General features: G+C 31.8%; 1 protein-coding gene and 1 long non-coding RNA gene across 4 annotated transcripts; one reads left to right on the top strand and one right to left on the bottom strand.

Moving 5' to 3' along the window:
• Nucleotides 1–150: 150 nt before the first annotated feature.
• LOC132748473 (uncharacterized) lies at nt 151–6522 on the bottom strand. Of its 3 annotated transcripts, none has more exons than XR_009628259.1 (3): nt 5851–6522; nt 577–772; nt 151–196 (listed from the first exon to the last, which is right to left on the bottom strand). It is a non-coding gene; the product is annotated as an uncharacterized LOC132748473 (long non-coding RNA). The 3 variants fall into 3 exon arrangements; XR_009628260.1 differs by lacking the exon at nt 5851–6522 and adding an exon at nt 4622–5746; XR_009628261.1 differs by lacking the exon at nt 5851–6522 and adding an exon at nt 915–969.
• LOC132748472 (ganglioside GM2 activator-like) lies at nt 841–17468 on the top strand. The gene is made up of 5 exons (XM_060738097.1): nt 841–1168; nt 11323–11504; nt 12019–12198; nt 12764–12920; nt 16651–17468. The coding sequence occupies exons 1-4, from the start codon at nt 1045–1047 to the stop codon at nt 12899–12901; spliced, it is 624 nt and encodes a 207-aa protein (XP_060594080.1). The 5' UTR covers nt 841–1044; the 3' UTR covers nt 12902–12920; nt 16651–17468.
• The last annotated feature ends 260 nt before the right edge of the window (nt 17469–17728 follow it).

Genomic DNA, 17728 nt, shown 5'->3' with positions numbered 1-17728 from the left:
CTGTTATAGCCAATACACTTACCTTTAAAGAATGTGTGGTACCAATAATTTTAGTGACATCAAGTTCAGCTGTAATCAAAAAGGCCCTGACCATACTTTATTGGGTTTGGAGACAAGGAAAGGACTCTAAATGCCAGAGGGGGTAACAGTTTTTATTACAATTCTCCCAATAAAAATTTATCAGATCCTTTCCCATCTGAAAAAAATAAACAGCAGTAAGATAAATAAATGACAACTAACAATTAAATTATAAAATGTTTGTCTCCCCAGGTGAAACATGGGACCAAAAATGCCCCAGGATATACAGACTAATTTCCATACGTATGTCCCAGATATGGTCAAAGATCAAGTATAAGTTTATATATGATAAAAATACATGTCATTAAAAAAGACTTATTTGAAGGATATTCTACAAATTAAATGAATTGTGTTCTGGCGTTTTCAAGCTCTTAATTATACTTTTTTGTACAACTAAAACTTCCTGGTCAACCACAAGTTGGGAAAAACACAATCAACAGTTAATAAACAAGTAATTAAAAAAACCATGACATGTCCAAACAAATAGTGTGGACATACCTTCATGTTGTAAACTCTTTTCCCAGTAACTACATTTGCAGCGATAAAGACAAATAAAAGCACAGATTTTATCATAATCACAGCCATATTCTCTCGTTTTGCGACAAGGAAGTAAGTGGACCATTGACACGGGTATAAAACGTATGTAGTAACCGGCTATTTGTTTACATCACATGCTATCAGTAGACGCTTGTTTCTGTCAAAAATAATAAATAATTTCTATCATCGCACATTCTTTTTTTTTTATATCTTTTTTTGTCTGATCAAATAAATGCAACATTATTTGAAAGAAAAAAAAACTGATTTTATTTTGATTTTTGGTTGTTAAGCATGAATACATTAATGTATCAAGTATTTTGGTAAAAATCCAAGCATCCAACCGATTACTGTTATGATCAAAGTTGAGAGTTACCGGAAGCAGACACTAGTTCTTTTGTTTAAGACCTTTTTGCGATTCTTTATGAAAAGATGTTGATGTACATATTGTGTACGTTTCTTTTATTGAACGTTGAAGCGCTGCCAAATGTTTTTGAATATGAAATTTCAAAGGCGAGGGATTATGTACATTCGTTTGAAATTCCAAAGGATAAGGTTTGTATAATGTTACATAATGATAAGGTCGTAAGACAGGGCGGACCGTGGACAGGGCGGACCGTATGTTTGGACGGGGCGGACCGTGACTCGAGACGAGGCGGACTATGTATATTTTCAAATTAAATATTGCTATTTACTTTTTTATATATATTTTGGCATCATCATCCTAAACATGTGGTATTTATAAGCATTTTCATATTAAACAAATTTGTATTTAAACTTTAAACATCGATCTAATACTAGTAATATCTACATATGTATGTAATATGAAATAAGATGCTACCTAGCTATGCGCCGAAAGCTCTTATGATTTATGATTTAAGCATAACATGTTTTAGTGTACATGTTAACCAGATCTATCATGCCGTTCATTAAAGTATGTAAGTACTGTAACAGAATCGAATAAATGGTGGTGTTCAACCTATTCATCGGAAGAGGGACCATTGCTATACGTCGGCGTTTGGAAAATCCCGGTCCGCCATTTTCTGTTAATCTCTAATCACATATGTTGTTTTTTTGTTATTTTTACGGGGAAGTCAAAGACCGGGCCGCGAAGCCGGTCCGGGCTTTGGCTTGCCCGGCTATAGACTACACGTGTATATTTAAAAGAAAATCAAATAAAAAACAATTAAAGAATATATAGAATTCTATACCTATCAATAAAATTTTCAGTGTCAGTTCTAGTCGGGCGCCGCCATTTACAATGTAACTCAATGATAATAGGCCAGGTATTCCGATAACGGAACAAATCTCAACTTTTCTTTCGGATAAATAATAATCGTCGAGTGTTCCGAGTGAAAACGGAAACGGTGCATGTAATACCGAATGACATCTTTAAAACGGAAAGAATGAAAGAAATTTTTTAATGACTTCCCCGTTCATAGGCTTTGCCTAATTTCATATTAATCTGCTTATTTATCAAAAAGAGTTTAAAAGTAACTTTTTACATTTATCATCGTTACTGTAGTTCTTATGAATGAAATAAATGTTTTTTTTTAAATTTTGTACATCATTCTTTCACCGGAAGTGTTATTAAGCATGCGTCTGCTAGCAATAGTCTGAATTATGTAGACGCTCATTAAAAGCGCTGTGATATCTATATTTAGCTCAAAAGGATTTCAAAATGGCTGCGCCCTGTTAACTAAGGATTTTTTCTCAGCTCATTAGGTATAGGATATATATTTTTTTGAAATTTTCATTTACTTTTAATTTGATTTCATTTGAATTGATACGCGTCATACATGTAATCTAAGAGCGCAACAGCCCTCACGAGGCCTTTGGCCCTGCTCAGACTCGTAATAATCATGTGCACACGACATAATGCGGATTGTGGATTAATCTAACTTTATATTTATTATTATAGATATTGACCCATACAATTATAAGTATAAAATAGGTAGTGTAACCTTAAATGGGAATGGTTTGAGAAAATCTCCTTTATAAAACATATTTTCCTTTTACGCTTTATTGTTAATATTTATAAACTTGAAACAATTATCTTAATTATACCCCCACAAACGAAGTTTAGGGGGGGTATATAGGAGTCAGCTTGTCGGTCGGTCCGTCGGTCGGTCCACATCATGGTTTCCGGACAATAACTAGTGTTTGGAATGAGGTATTGTAATCAAACTTGGTATATAGTAACCTTATGTGGAAACTCCGGTTGGTATTGCATTTGGACCCCCTGGGGTCAAGGTCACCGTTACTAAAAATAGAAAAATGGTTTCCGGACAATAACTAGAGTTAAGAATGAGATATTGTTATCAAACTTGGCGTATAGCAAGCTTATATGAAGACCTGGGTTGGTATTGCATTTGGGCCCCCTGGGGTCAAGGTCAAGGTCACCGTTACGAAAAATAGAAAAACGGTTTCCAGACAATAACTTTACTTAGGAATGAGATGCTGTAATCAAACTTGGTGTATAGCAAGTTAATATGAAGACCTGGGTTGGTATTGCATTTGGACCCCCTGGGGTCAAGGCCAAGGTCACCGTTACTAAAAACAGAAAAAATGGTTTCCAGACAATAATTAGAGTTAGGAATGAGATATTGTAATCTAATAAGGTGTGTAGGAAGCTTATATGAAGACCTGGGTTGGTATTGCATTTGGACCCCCTAGGGTCAAGGTCATTGTTACAGTGTTACTAAAAATAGAAAAATGGTTTCCGGACAATAACTAGAGTTAGGAATGAGATATTGTAATCAAACTTGGTGTATAGCAAGCTTATTTCGAGACCCCAGTTGCGATTACAATTAATTGAAATATTTCTTTGTACACAATTGATAGTTTGTGTTCAAATTTTCCATCAGACTACTTTTTTTTCAAAAAGTCAAAGTTGCTGGTGGGGGTATTAATCACCTTCAGTGATAGGTCTAGTTTTAATATGTTTTATATATACCATTCATAACATTTGAGCTGTATAGAGGAATATAGATAATTTATATTACTTAATTACAATATGAAAACGAAGAAATAATTAATATACAATGAATAACAGACATCATCTTAATCACAGATATATAAACATCTTATCTTTAGCTCCATGCATGTCTTAATTAATGTAGAGCACAAAAACCAATTCTAATATAAACTAACTCGTCAAAGAATTAAAATTGAGATTCAACACAAGTCAACCAATTAATTATGTAATTATGGGTGTAAATATGAATATATAAATGACCGAATATGTATAACTGTTATTTAAACAGTGTAAATATCGATATACATGCGGTTGCTTTTGTATATATGTTCGTCATTACATGTTCGTGTATCTGTAAATAAATAAGTCTTCCTTTCTGTGTGCTTTAATACGATGTAAATTTTGTCTTCCTTGTGTGTTCATTAAAGGTCTTAAAATTAACATACAAGTCACTCCTCATCATTTTACGTTATTGTGTTATATTGTGTTTCACAATGTCAGATGTGAATCAATAACAAGTTTTTTCTGTGTCATATTGTTTAATAAAGACTTTCAGTTTTAGCAGCGTTACCGTCTTATTATTTAACAAACAATTAATGGCATGTAATGTCCGAACAATTGGTCAATTATCACCTGCATAATATCCAACTTGACGGGGGTTATTAATATTATCCTAAAAAAATTCTAAATTAATAAACTGCATTAAGTATAGTTTAAAGTTTATTTCTAGGTATTAACAAAGTTAAATTGGTCAGGACTGCCCCACAGACGCGCAACAAATTTAATTTTGTAAGTACGTACTTATAAAATTGAACCAGGTTACAGTAGTGTTTTAAACTAGTTTTATAAAGAAACTCGATTTACTAGACTGATTACTAATTTGCAGATTTTTCAAAGTAAATGTGTTACGATTCATTTGAAATACTGCAATCCTATTGGACAAAAATAATTTCCAACACTAATTATATGTATATGTTTATAATGATATTAAAAGAAAAACAATGAAGCATCAATATTTAAATATTTTATTACAATAAATCACGGTCCTACTCGTCTCGAGTCACAGGCCGCCCTGTTCCAAAATATGGTCTGCCCTGTCCAAACATATGGTCCGCCTTGGTACGGTCCGCCCTGTCTCACGGTCCGCCCTGTCCGTAATTCAATGATAAATATGTATCAATCCCAACTTTTCGGGGGCAGCACGAAATACCCAAATATTGCCCAAATATTGCCTAAATATACCCAAATATTGCCCAATTATACTAAAAATAAATGTTTTATACTAAAAAAGTACTGTTTTAATCATGAATACAATATACACTTTCACTAAGATATAATCAAACATACCCAAATATACATTTTTCCTATCAGTATCATTGTGTTTTGAACCAAGATATGTACAGTATATGTATGTAAAGCTATTTTTTTTTTAAATAACATGGACACTTGTATATGAACTTATGATATGAAATTTCAACAAAATTACACCTTAAAAATATATAAGTGTAGACAACAAATATCATATCTTGATTTAAAATTGCAAGTACATTCATAAAGAATTAACCTATATAGTAGATAAGCAAATGTCACAACTTTATTTTCTTACAACATCTTAATTAACTGCCCATTTAAACAGAATGAATGAAAGTTATAGCAGGCTAAGTCATATTATTTTATAAATATTTATTTATTTCTCATTATAATCTATATTTTATACAAACAAAAATAAATATTGCTATATTTGGGTATTTCATGCCGCCGACTTTTCGGCCCTTTCCGTCAGTCTCCGGATAAGGATGAATGCGGTCTAACCTACGCTAAGAAACTAAAGTAAAACATGTAAACAAATAGTAATTTAATGCTGGGGGTAAATGTTGGCAAATTTCTTTGCAATATATCAAGTAAAAGTTGATCCAAAATAAGTAAATTTATACATACAAAAGCAAACAATACATTATTTAATATTTATATATATACTATTATGATTGTAGAAACTAAAAGTACAAAACACTGCAAAATGCCAATCTGTTATTATGGAAGATACCACTATGACTGTTTTAGTTTTATTGATTTTCATTATAAAATGAACAATTTATTTTTTGAAAAATTTGCAATATATATTAAAGGAATATTGATAATTTTCAAACACATCAATTTTTTTTTTTCAACTTAATTAAACCAGAGACATAGATATCTATGTCTCTGCTTAAACAGAAAAATAATGATGAAAAATAGATATATCATGTAATTGTGTTATGTACTTCATTTGGTGTAATTCCCAAGAGCTAAATCCGTATTGTACCGGAAAACGGTGTTTGGCTAGGTTTTCGAAAAGGTCAATACTATTTGATTTTCTTTTGAAAATTCACATGTAGTCTATAGCCGGGCTAGCCAAAGCCCGGGCCTGCTTTGCGGACCCCCTCTTTACCTTCCATGTATAACTATTAAAGCTATTAACTAAATTAGTTACATGTGATACCCATGTTTTTTTCTTTCAAATTAACTTAGCCCTAAACGCCAACAAGGCAAGGCAAGGGTCAAGTCTGCACATGTCATAAATTTAAGTGATTTATTAACCAAAGTTAGTATCAATTGTGTGGATTGTCAGATGGCCAGCTGATCTACAATTCAGGACTGTAATAGAATCCACAAAATGACAGATCCAATCACTTTGTTATCAAAAACTCATAATTATATGATATAAACATTACTATATATTTTTCACTTATAATTAATGTGCATGTGTAATGATTATGTTTTAAAAAACCTTCATGATGATGTTTAAGTTTTTCTTTAAGATAATTTAAATGACGTAAATTTGGCAGGAGGAATTTTATTCCTGTAGTGGCACAACTGTTTGTCAGCCATACATGCAGACAGGATACATGTTGTCATACTTAAAGCTACATGCCTCCAGATGAGTCAAAATATGTAATAGAAAGAGCACCGAAACACGAGGCTATCTGATTTGTACGAGGGGGCGTAGCCCCAGAGTATTAATCAGATTGCCGAGTGTTTTGGTGTTCTTTCTCTTTTGTATCATAGTCAAACATAAAAGCACGTTCCCTGTTGTCACAATATGAAACCCCGGCAAAAATGAACCAATGAACGAACATCTGAATATGAAATTTCTGTCGCTTTCCCTTTCTCTGCCGTCACAATATGTAAACCCCAGCAAAAATGAGCCAATCAATGGGCTTGCTCTGGAGTGCGGGTAACTAATACCCGCACTCCAGTTAACGCACTGTGCATGTATATGTATACGATTTAACCCTGACACATTTTCAACAGAAAGGTCTCCAAACTATGATACAATTCAATAAAATCAAACTTGAGAAAAATGTATTAAGATGTAAGGAAAAGTAAAAAGTTTCAAGATTCAAGTAATATTTTACATATTATGTTCAATTTATGACTGATTTTTCTTTAACTATATTTCTACTGCGTTACTAACGCAGTAAAGGCTATTTATGCATATTTTGACCACTTTTGGTACTTTACGAGGTTTGTTAGTGCCATTGACAATGTGTAAATTGCTTCCTTTTGGTTACTTCACAATATTACTCATTCAAATACAATTTCAAATTTTTTTAAGAAAATTAGCATGAATCTGGAGGCGTGCTGCTTTAGATGTAGTTGAAACAATTGTGTACTGAAAATTGAAACTTTCATCGAGAAACATTTTGTTATTATTATTGCAGCAGCCTTGAAATAGCGACTGAAATAAATTGATTCCTTCATTCAAAAATTAAAAAGCCCAATAACAATAAATTATTCCTTTTTTGAAACGAAAGACTTCCTTAATTACTACTTAAAATGATCGCTGTGCATCATAATGTTTGTTTACTTCCTGTTTTATCTCCGCAAATGGTTTGTAAGTAAATATTGCACAATTCATACTCTAATCACTTTTCACTTTCACTTTTAGAGTGTAGGATGTAAATGAATACAGTTGAATGCATGCTAAAAGTTATTAAAAGTGCACTTGATGTGCACTACATGATCACCACATGCACTTCAAAATGCATATTGTCAGAGGACCCTTTATACACTGGACAGTGTTTCTGTTTGTGTAGCAGTTACTTTTAATTTTTTTTTAAGTATTTTTATCAGTAAGGTAGTGACTTTAAAAATAGAAACATTTAGAAAAAAAGTCAGATTTTGATACCTTTACATATTTTTATTGATAGTTTTATGTTGGTATAATTGTGGAAATAAAGATATTTGATTGATATTTCCTGTATTAATTATTAAAACAATCAGGTAATGGTAATGTAAATGTAACTGAAAATATGACAATTAGACAGATTATTTTAGAAATTAGTTTATCTACTCTGTTCAGAGAAAGACTTTGTATTAGTTTGAATGATTTCTGTTAATTTTGTAAATAAATATGTTGATATGAACTTTAAACTTGAAAATTGTATAAGATATGAATGTACAAGTGTACAATTCTTTAAGTTCTGTTCTGTTTTACTGGTCCCTTAAATATTATGTTTATATTACATTACATTGTTATCAAACTGAGATAGACATTTATTAGGATATAATTATTAGATAAGGTCAAAATTTTGTTTCCTCTTGAAATCATGAAATAATTTTAATGAGCTGACTTAATATAATAACTCTTATTATCGCATGGTTTGGACATTTTCCTTTGTTCTTACAAACCCATTATACTCAGTACACTTCAACGAGCATTTCAAAACTGTATTGTTATATAACAGTACAGTTTTTTCATTGATTCATATAGGGAAAAAACTCGACTGTTATATATCGGTCGAGTTTTTTCGCACCTGCAGTTTTTTTTTCATAGAGGCTCCAATGGGGCAGTGGTAACGACCATTCCCAGTAGCAAAAAAAATGGAATCAATAAAATAAAATAAATAAATAAATACAATGAAAAATATAAACAAAGATAATTAATGAAATGAAATTTACCCTTGTTTAATCAAAAAGGTACATCCGCTGAATGAATTATTTCCACTAAAAAAGCCCTTTAATTAAAATAAATCAATATTGGTAACAGTTTACAATTCGCCTCTAACATTGGATGTCTCTTGTATATGTTTTTTTTCTTTTTTTGCAGCAGACAACTTGAAAAAACTGCTTTATCATGAATAACTGTAATATAGCTAATGATTTATTTGTTTATTGTTTATTTATTTATTTTTTATTTATTTATTTATTTATTTTTTTATTTATTTATTTATTTATTTCTATTACAAAAAAGGAAACATTATGCCATTGCGATAAAACAGTTATAGTATATGAAATTCGTTAGTTACGGGGGTATAACACTGGCTGGGGCGACATCTCGGGATGTTTCTGCAAAAAATTTTTTTTAGCAGAAACACCCCTTGATGTCGCCCCAGCCAGTGTTATATCCTCGTAACTAACTCGTTTCATGTACTATATCTATTACACAGTTTTTAAGTATTTTTTTTGTGATTTAGGACTTTCCCGAAAGTTGTAAAAAAGTTGATATACAAGTACTTAATCAGCTAAATAAATACTGATCAGCCAATAAACAACTTGTCACACTGATAAGATTAAATTCTTAACAGGTACTGTTTCATAATATTAAAACATGAGAATCAATCTTTATATTTAATGTGTGAGGTAGATTTTCTGTCATAAATTTTAGGGCACAATACTACATGTACTGCTAATGAGCGATGAAAATAAAATTTGAAATATTTTCTCTTGTGAATAATGCATTTTTTTAATGTGCTTTGCCTATAGTTAACAATGGTATTTTTTAAAATCAAACTAAATGTATTTAAAAATGATGAGTTTTCTTAATGTTCGAAGTTTATACTTGGGGAAACCTTGATAGAATGTCTGAGTGTGCATTTTGATAAGCTTAAGGTATTCAATATAAATAGATAATATACTTTAGGCCAGGCTCATTAACTTCACACAATGAACACCAGAAGATATAAATAAGGAAGATCATAATCCATGATCTCTGAACTTACAATTATTCGTATTTAAGTTTTTTAATTTGGTTTGTGATTACGGAAGTATTGAAATAATCGCTTTTAAGTCCTTGAAATTAATGTATTGATTATAATTATATAGAAATATATGTTCAACTTCTATTTAACCTTCAAATTGTCATAAAGGTGACATGAATTTTAACTGCAAAATATTTTTCCACTTGAATTTATAAAGGCAAGCTAAAAACAGTAACAGTAATATAAATTTGGGCCATATTTATTACATGCTAAAGTTGTGTAGGCCAGAGATAACTAATGTTGCCAAGTTAGTTTAAGGGCAGAGCTGACCCTTGGCTTGATTCTTTTGTTGAAGGCCACTTTAATTAAGGTCCATTTTCTTTGGAAACTGGCAAAATTATATATAACCACTTCAAATGTGTTATACCTGTTAACTTTCAAAAAAAAAAATTTTTGTTTTATTTAATCAAATCTCATGTTATTATCCCACGCGGATGGAATCGGGAGGGGGATATAGTTTTGACGTTGTCTGTCCGTCCGTCCATCCATCCATCCGTCCGAATTTCGTTTCCGGACTAGTTCTCTGCAACTAATGGCTGGAATTCAACGAAACTTTATGGGAATGTTGATCAGCATGTGAAGTTGTGCACCTGGGTATTTTCGTCTGGATATATTCAGTATTTTTAGAGTTATTGCCCTTGACTTAGTAAAATTTTGTAATTTTCAACTTGTGTCGCATGTAACTCAAAAAGTATTTGACCTAGAGTCATGAAACTTTACAGGAATGTTGATCAGTATGTGTAGTTGTGCACCTGGGTATTTTCGTCTGGATATTTTTAGTATTTTTAGAGTTATTGCCCTTGACTTAGTAAAATTTTGTAATTTTCAACTTGTGTCGCATGTAACTCAAAAAGTATCTGACCTAGAGTCATGAAACTTTACAGGAATGTTGATCAGTATGTGTAGTTGTGCACCTGGGTATTTTCGTCTGGATATTTTTAGTATTTTTAGAGTTATTGCCCTTGACTTAGTAAAAGTTTGCAATTTTCAACTTGTGTCGCAAGTTACTCAAAAAGGATTTGACATAGTCATTAAACCTTATGGGCAGGTTGCTCAGCATATTTAGATTTGCACCTGGGGTTTCGCTTGTGGATTTATCCAGTATTTGTAGAGTTATCTCCCTTGACTTAGTAAAAAGATTGACAGAACAGTGGCGCGGTGGGGGCACCCGTGTCCTATGGACACATTTCTAGTTTTAACTCGATATTATAATGCTGAATTCTGTAATGAATATGTACAATCTCTTCTTATAATACTGTGCCAAGGATCAATAATTCATGTTAGGTTAGGATGTAAACTTCAAACCCTATGTATAATTGCTCCTCTCCAATTAAGTGTGTTTTTATAAGTCTATAAATATAATTACATGCACAAATTCATAATCTACTCAAATTGTTAGTAAAATGCATTTTTTGCTTCTTCCTTTTTCAATATTGATCATTCAATTATTTTGTGATAATGCTTTTTTGAATTTATCCATTGCATCTTAACTAAATTTATATAATTTTTCTTTGACTTAATTAAAGGAAAAATATATTAAAGATATTAATATCATGTTATAGCTTAAAAACTTTGATCCTTTTCATACTATATCATACTAAACATTTTGAAGTCTACATTGCATGTATTGACAGAAATAATAAAGCAAAATGGTGTTAAGAATAAATGAATGATACAACTTTATACATATATATTTCATTTAACATTTACACGGTCAGTCGCAATCTGAAGGACCAAGAAAGCTAAAGTCATTTTCATGGCAAGACTGCAGTACATCAGCTCCTTTAGTGAACGTGAAGAGTTTAAGCATCACTCCAGATCCTCTTCAATTTCCTGGAGATCTTGTCGTGTCAGCAGACGTCAATGTCAAACAAAACCTATCTCAACCATTGCAGGTAACACCTTTATAATTATTCACTCAAAGATTTTTTTTTTCAATTTTCAAAATAATCTGTGGCTTTCTGAACTGGTCAATAAATAGTAACATTATAAATTGGAAAAGGGAAAAACCTGAAAATCGAATTCCAACAAGTTGGAATTGAATTAAAACACACACTTTTTGAAACTGTCGATTTCACTTGTATTTATCATTTTAAGTCGTAACACAGCAGAGGTCACTATAGGGACAGCTTTCTGTCTTTCAATCAATTGAATTTATCAACAAGTTGATACATGTTTAAGTCAGCAGCAGTGTTAAATCATGGTTCTATTGAAGAATGTGCTCAGGGCATTTCAGGGGAAAATATTCTTATTTCTTGCTTGGGGAAACGGCCTATATTTGGCTGTAAAATATAAGAAAGAAAGTCGCTGTCTATTAATCATAGGAAATGTTGATGATGTACAGGTTATATTCAGGTTTAACCCTAAACCTTCTGGAACCAAATATAAACACTTTATTTCTAATTATAGGTAAAGTTGGAAATGAAGAAAAAGGAGCTTGGGTTTTTCATAACTATACCATGCATTGACAACTTTGGATCTTGTACGTATGATGATATTTGTGAAATACTGTCACAGTCTGGAGCTGCTGGTCAATGCCCGCAAGAACTGAAAGATATTGGTATAGATTGTACATGTCCTTTTGCAAAAGTAAGTCAATTTTTTTTGCTATATGGCTATCAGGGTTTTCATTATTAATGGATAGGCAGTCCATATCATCGGTTGGAAAAGCTGCACTATCACGGTTGACCCTTTGCTTAATTGGTTGCTATTGTTGGCACATCTGTTACCTCACATGAAAATATAGATGTCTGTAAGATATCTTAAAAATTTCATATTATTAATTATTTAGCTTTTTGTTATCAGTCTTTTATTATTAACAATAGAAACATGAATAGACTTTTGGTATTCTGATATATTATTATTTGAAACACTTAATTTGATTCACTAAAAGTTAATTCCATAAAGTGTTCATTATATCTAGTCCTAAAGTGGTCCTTATAATTATTTAGCCACATAAAGTGGTTATTATATTTTGTGTTCAAGATACACTGTCAAGTGTGTTCATAAAAGTAGGAAATTGTAAAATTTTTAGTGCCTTCAAGGACTTTAGCTCAGGGACTCTCACATGTGATGTGAGAAACAAATTGACTAGTGGACTCCTTGCATTAATGATAAGTAACAAATGATAACATTGTTTGATATTTTTGTACAGAAAGAGTACAACCTGTCAGGAGCAACATTTGATATAACAGCCACTATTATACCAACTGGTGAATATCAAGTTGAGGCCAATGTTACAAAGGGTGGAGCAGAGGTTGTTTGTCTGAAGCTAGAATTTTCAATAGAATGATTCTAATGTGAAGATCATGGTATGTTATTTCTTTTCGTTAAGGTCAGTATTGTTATGACACAGTGTCAGAAAAATATGCAGTCAGACCTGGATTTGAACACAAGGCCTTTAAGGTAGACCATGGGTAATGCATTACCTCCACTTTGAAGAGTATTCAAATAGGCTAGAATCGCTTGTAAACTACATTGAAATTGAGGGGCGTGGGTTCAAACCCCAGAAGGGACAACCTTTTTTTTATGCTCCCCGAAAAATTTCGGGGGAGCATACAGTCGGCGCCTTGTCCGTCTGTCCGTCCGTATGTCCGTCCATTGTCTTGTCCGGAGCATAACTTGAAAACCCTTGGAGATAATTTGTTGAAACTTCATACAGTGGTAGAGGGCATTGAGGGGGAGTGCAGTGTCAAAGAACCATAACTTTATTTTGCCCGGTTTTTGAATTATCTCCCCTTATAGAAAAATCTTGTTTGGGGCATAACTCTAAAACTATAAGAGGTATCAACATGAAACTTTGTAGGTGAATAGATCTCAATGGGTAGATGTGCAGTGCATAAGAACAATAACTCTTTTTGTCCTAATTTTTGAGTTATTGCCCTTTGTATATTTAATACTTTGAACTTTGTTCGGAACATAACTTGAAAACCCTTTGAGATAACTTGTTGAAACTTCATACAGTGGTAGAGGGCATTGAGGGGGAGTGCAGTGTCAAAGAACCATAACTCTATTTTGCCTGGTTTTTGAATTATCTCCCCTTGTAGAAAAATTTTGTCCGGGGCATAACTCTAAAACTATAAGAGATATCAACATGAAACTTTGTAGGTGAATAGATCTCAATGGATAGATGTGCAGTGCAAAAGAACCATAACTCTGTTAAGCCTTATTTTTGAATAATCTCCCCTTTTAGAAAAATCTTGTCCAGGACTTAGCTGTAAAACTGTAAGAGATATCAACATGAAACTTTGTAGGTAGATAAATCTCAATGGGTAGATGTGCAGTGCACAAGAATCATAACTCTACCTTGCCTAATTCTGGAGTTATTGCCCTTTGTTTATTTTTACTTTTTGAATTGTCCAGGACATAACTCGGAAATCATAAGAGATATCATCAAGAAACTTTGTAGGTTGATAGATCACATTGATTAGAAGTGCAGTGCAAAGAACTGTAACAGCCTTGCCTAATTTTGGAATTATTGCACTTTGAACTTTTTCCACGGACATAACTCTGAAACTACAAGAGGTGTACTTTCCTGTGTCCAAAACCTATTCTGGGAGCATCACCCGGCTCAAACCTGGCTCTTGTTTCTTTCTTTTTTTCTTTTTAATGTTATTTATGTATCTCTCTGATCCCTTATGGAAGAAAAAAAGTTTGATTTAAATTATAAAATTATTTTAGGTATTTTTTTTGTTAAATAATGCCAAAATTTATAGCAAATATGATACCAGATATTTTCAAAGTTCGATAAAATAAAAACTACACGGTAAAAGTATTTTATATTTCGCATGATCAACTAATATACCTTTGAAAAAATTAAGGCAAAGTTTGAAAACAGATCCTCATTTCGATAAATTTTAGGGATATTTTGAACAAGGCATTTTAGATAGGGAAATGGTAAAATAAGTGTTAAAAGTGGGTGGGGTAGGATAACATTTTTATAAATATTAAGAACATTTTGTTTAGAAACTAACATTTTGCTTGTGTAATGTGTTACCTGAATGTTATTTTTTGTTTCTTAACAATGAGCAATAGAAAAACATTTTTTATAATGATGATATTACAGATTATTTACAGTTTCCTCATTTTTGAAAATAAGCCCTTCTAATGGCAAGGTCTTCGTTCAAAAATATATTCATAACTCATAAACCACACGGTAAATTTTATTTAAATTTTGCATACAGGTAACCTTGAAGACATATAACTGTCCTATGTTGTCAATTTTACAGTTCCTTATGGTGCCCATTACCCATGGTCTACCTTAAAATGCCATTTGAACCTGAGACCCATGAAACACCATACCACTATACTGACTGGGCTATCTGGTGGCTTGTGCATTTTCCCCACAAATTAATGAATAGTTACAGGAGAAGTGTTGACGCTAAGATTATTACAGCAAAAGACTGTGTAGAATTGATACAGATCCTTCATGTATCAAAAGTTTGGGAGTCAGATGTTGTTTTATGTACTTGTTTATATGTACATTTATGGTATATTTACTGTAATGGATAAGAGCAATTTAAGAAAACAATGTCATTAAGTTATTCAAGTGTTCACTCAAGTATGTAGTGACCAAAGTCTTCTCAACATCTTGTTTCATCTACAGTTTCTCTAATGAGCATATATAAATTCACATATAATTGGTTTTGTATGCATTAAACTTGTCTCTTGTTTATTTGACCCTTGTATTTGTATGTCCTGTTGTGTGTAATGGACCTGACCTGTTTGAATATGACCTGTCAAAGTTTGATAGATGTATATATTATGATGATAATATTGAAGAGTTGGCATTATATGGCTTTGTCAGACAGCACAAATTTGAAGACTGGCCTGGCTTTATACTTAAGACATGGACACATCATTGTTGCTAGAAAGTTTTTTGAGCCCTTTGTGGCTGAGGGGTTGCCTTAAAGATTTGAGGTATCAGAATTGCAGCCACTGCAAAATTGTATGAGGCGATTAAATGGGTTCAAATTACTGGAGTCTGTGCAACTCTTAGCTCCAGCAGGTGCCGCGGTTTTGACTCTTGATGTTGCTTTAAGTTTGTAACACCTGAGATAAGCCAAAATCATCTTTCCTGTTTATCATGTCAACTGTTTTGGTGTGCTGTAAAAACAAAGAAACAAAGCCCTTTGATTAACCCATAGCCTGTTGTTGTGGCAGCTGATTCTACCTAAGTGACCAATGTAGACCATGGCCAGGTAGCTAATTAATCCAAGTCATCTGATCATGGTTTGATTGATCAGGCAGTTCATATTTTGGATTTGTTTCTAAAAATGTTGATTGGTTTTGTCCAGACTGACAGGTGGACAAGTCTGTAAGATATAAGTGAGGTAAATGTTAATGCATTTTGTGGCTTTTATGAGATAGGAAAGGTCTGTTGCTGTAACTGTCATAATTATTACTTGTTTAAACTTTTGTCTCATTAAAATAATATATATTCAAACAATTGTAAATGCTCACATACTACTGGTTAAAGAAGAAATGAAGAAAAAAAATCAAACAGTAGAATATTTTCATATGTAATTTTCAGATATTTAGACCCTTTTTGTAAAGGATAGTTTCTGTGACCCATAATTTTGGCTTTGCTATTGGCAACACCTTATTGAAAGTTTGATTTTTCACATCATGGCCAGTAAATGCCTTGCATATTGCTTAAAAAGGGTCTATTATTGACAAAAAATGTCTTATGAAAGTAGACAGTTCAAATCTTTCTTGCATTATTGCAGGGTTAAACATGGTTATATTGAGGATGATCCTTCATCAATAAGCCTATATAATGAATTTATCACATTTTATGAGTTTTTTTTACTTTATATATATAGCACAGATTGTCAATAATTTCATTTTGTTTAATCACACCCTCGTACACTTTATATCTTTTTGCATTAATGCTTGAATTTATTAAAGGGGGAATACCCAAATTTATTACTGTGACTGGACACATTTCACTGAATGATGAATACTAAAGTTTAATGTTTTTGCTTAAGATATTTTTCCTTATAGGTTATATTTTGATTGATAATTTATTTTCATTTTTAGATATCAGGGATACATTGAGATGATATACTAAAGACATTTGCTGAGAGAACATTCCATATCCAAGACATCAAGAAATGAATTGTATATTTTTGTGGAAATTTTTTTGTGTCGTTTTTCTTTCCAGATAACTATTTTTGTATGTAGTTTTTCTAACTTAACTACTGATTTGATTTTTATGTTATCTTTTTACTATATATATGCAATTGAATTTTTTATATTGTTGTATGTACATTTTCAGAATGAAACATCTATAAATGATTTGTTGTACATCAAATGGGATACAGGGTTTGTGTATTTGTATGTCATACCTACATATGAGTTTTTATGGTAAAACGACTTGATTACTTTTATTATAGAAGAATCTTTTTTAAAAATGTCCAAGTTGTAAAGTCCAGTTATTTCATCTTATTCAAAATAAAGAACATATTGCCCTGACTAATGGTTTTGTGAGGTAACAGTATCCTTGGTATATGTAATAACTGTTGCATTGGAATAGTGTCACACAAAAATTGTGATTTGCCTTAGTTTTTTCAGGTATTTTACTATAAATTCTTCTCAAAATCTCACTTTCATTTACTTGATTTTTACACAGATTATTACCTTTAAAGATCACACCAAATTTTCAACAATTTGTGTGCTACTTTGAATATGCAAATCATGCTTGGACCAAGCTTTATAAATTCAATTGATTGGTTTGTAGAAGTGTGCAATAATATGTATACATAAGTAATAGCCATTCCTAGTTTAAATTGAGAGTTTTGTTTTAAATCATTGTTAATTGTCAATCAAATATGATTAAAATGTTGCTAATTGAATGTTACATTTTAATAATGTTGCGAAAAAGTTTCACAAAGGGGAGTAACTCTTGAATGACATATTTTTTTACAAAAAAGAGTTATATTATACATTTAAAATTTATGTAAACATTTTGGAACTGAAGATCACATGTTGTTTAAGTTGTCAAATACTTATATGCAATTACCTAATTTTCTATACATTTACTACAATCATGTATTTATGCATTTGATAGGTTATTGCTTTCAATCTAGATACCCGTAGGTTGTAATGGGTTCAATAC

The sequence above is a fragment of the Ruditapes philippinarum genome, unplaced genomic scaffold, assembly GCF_026571515.1.
Source record: "Ruditapes philippinarum isolate M1 unplaced genomic scaffold, ASM2657151v2 ctg15364_1_1_1_1, whole genome shotgun sequence".
NCBI lineage: Eukaryota > Metazoa > Mollusca > Bivalvia > Venerida > Veneridae > Ruditapes > Ruditapes philippinarum.
The sequence above is the reverse complement of the archived record's forward strand: the minus strand, read 5'-3'. Positions and strand labels throughout refer to the sequence as shown.

Bases quoted from the DNA above. Each gene is read 5' to 3' on its own strand.
- LOC132748472 (XM_060738097.1), top strand. From the start codon at position 1,045: ATGTTGATGTACATATTGTGTACGTTTCTTTTATTGAACGTTGAAGCG. The intron at 1,169-11,322 runs TTTGTATAATGT...AACATTTACACG, and splicing joins TGAAATTCCAAAGGATAAGG to GTCAGTCGCAATCTGAAGGA. The intron at 11,505-12,018 runs GTAACACCTTTA...TTCTAATTATAG, and splicing joins ACCTATCTCAACCATTGCAG to GTAAAGTTGGAAATGAAGAA.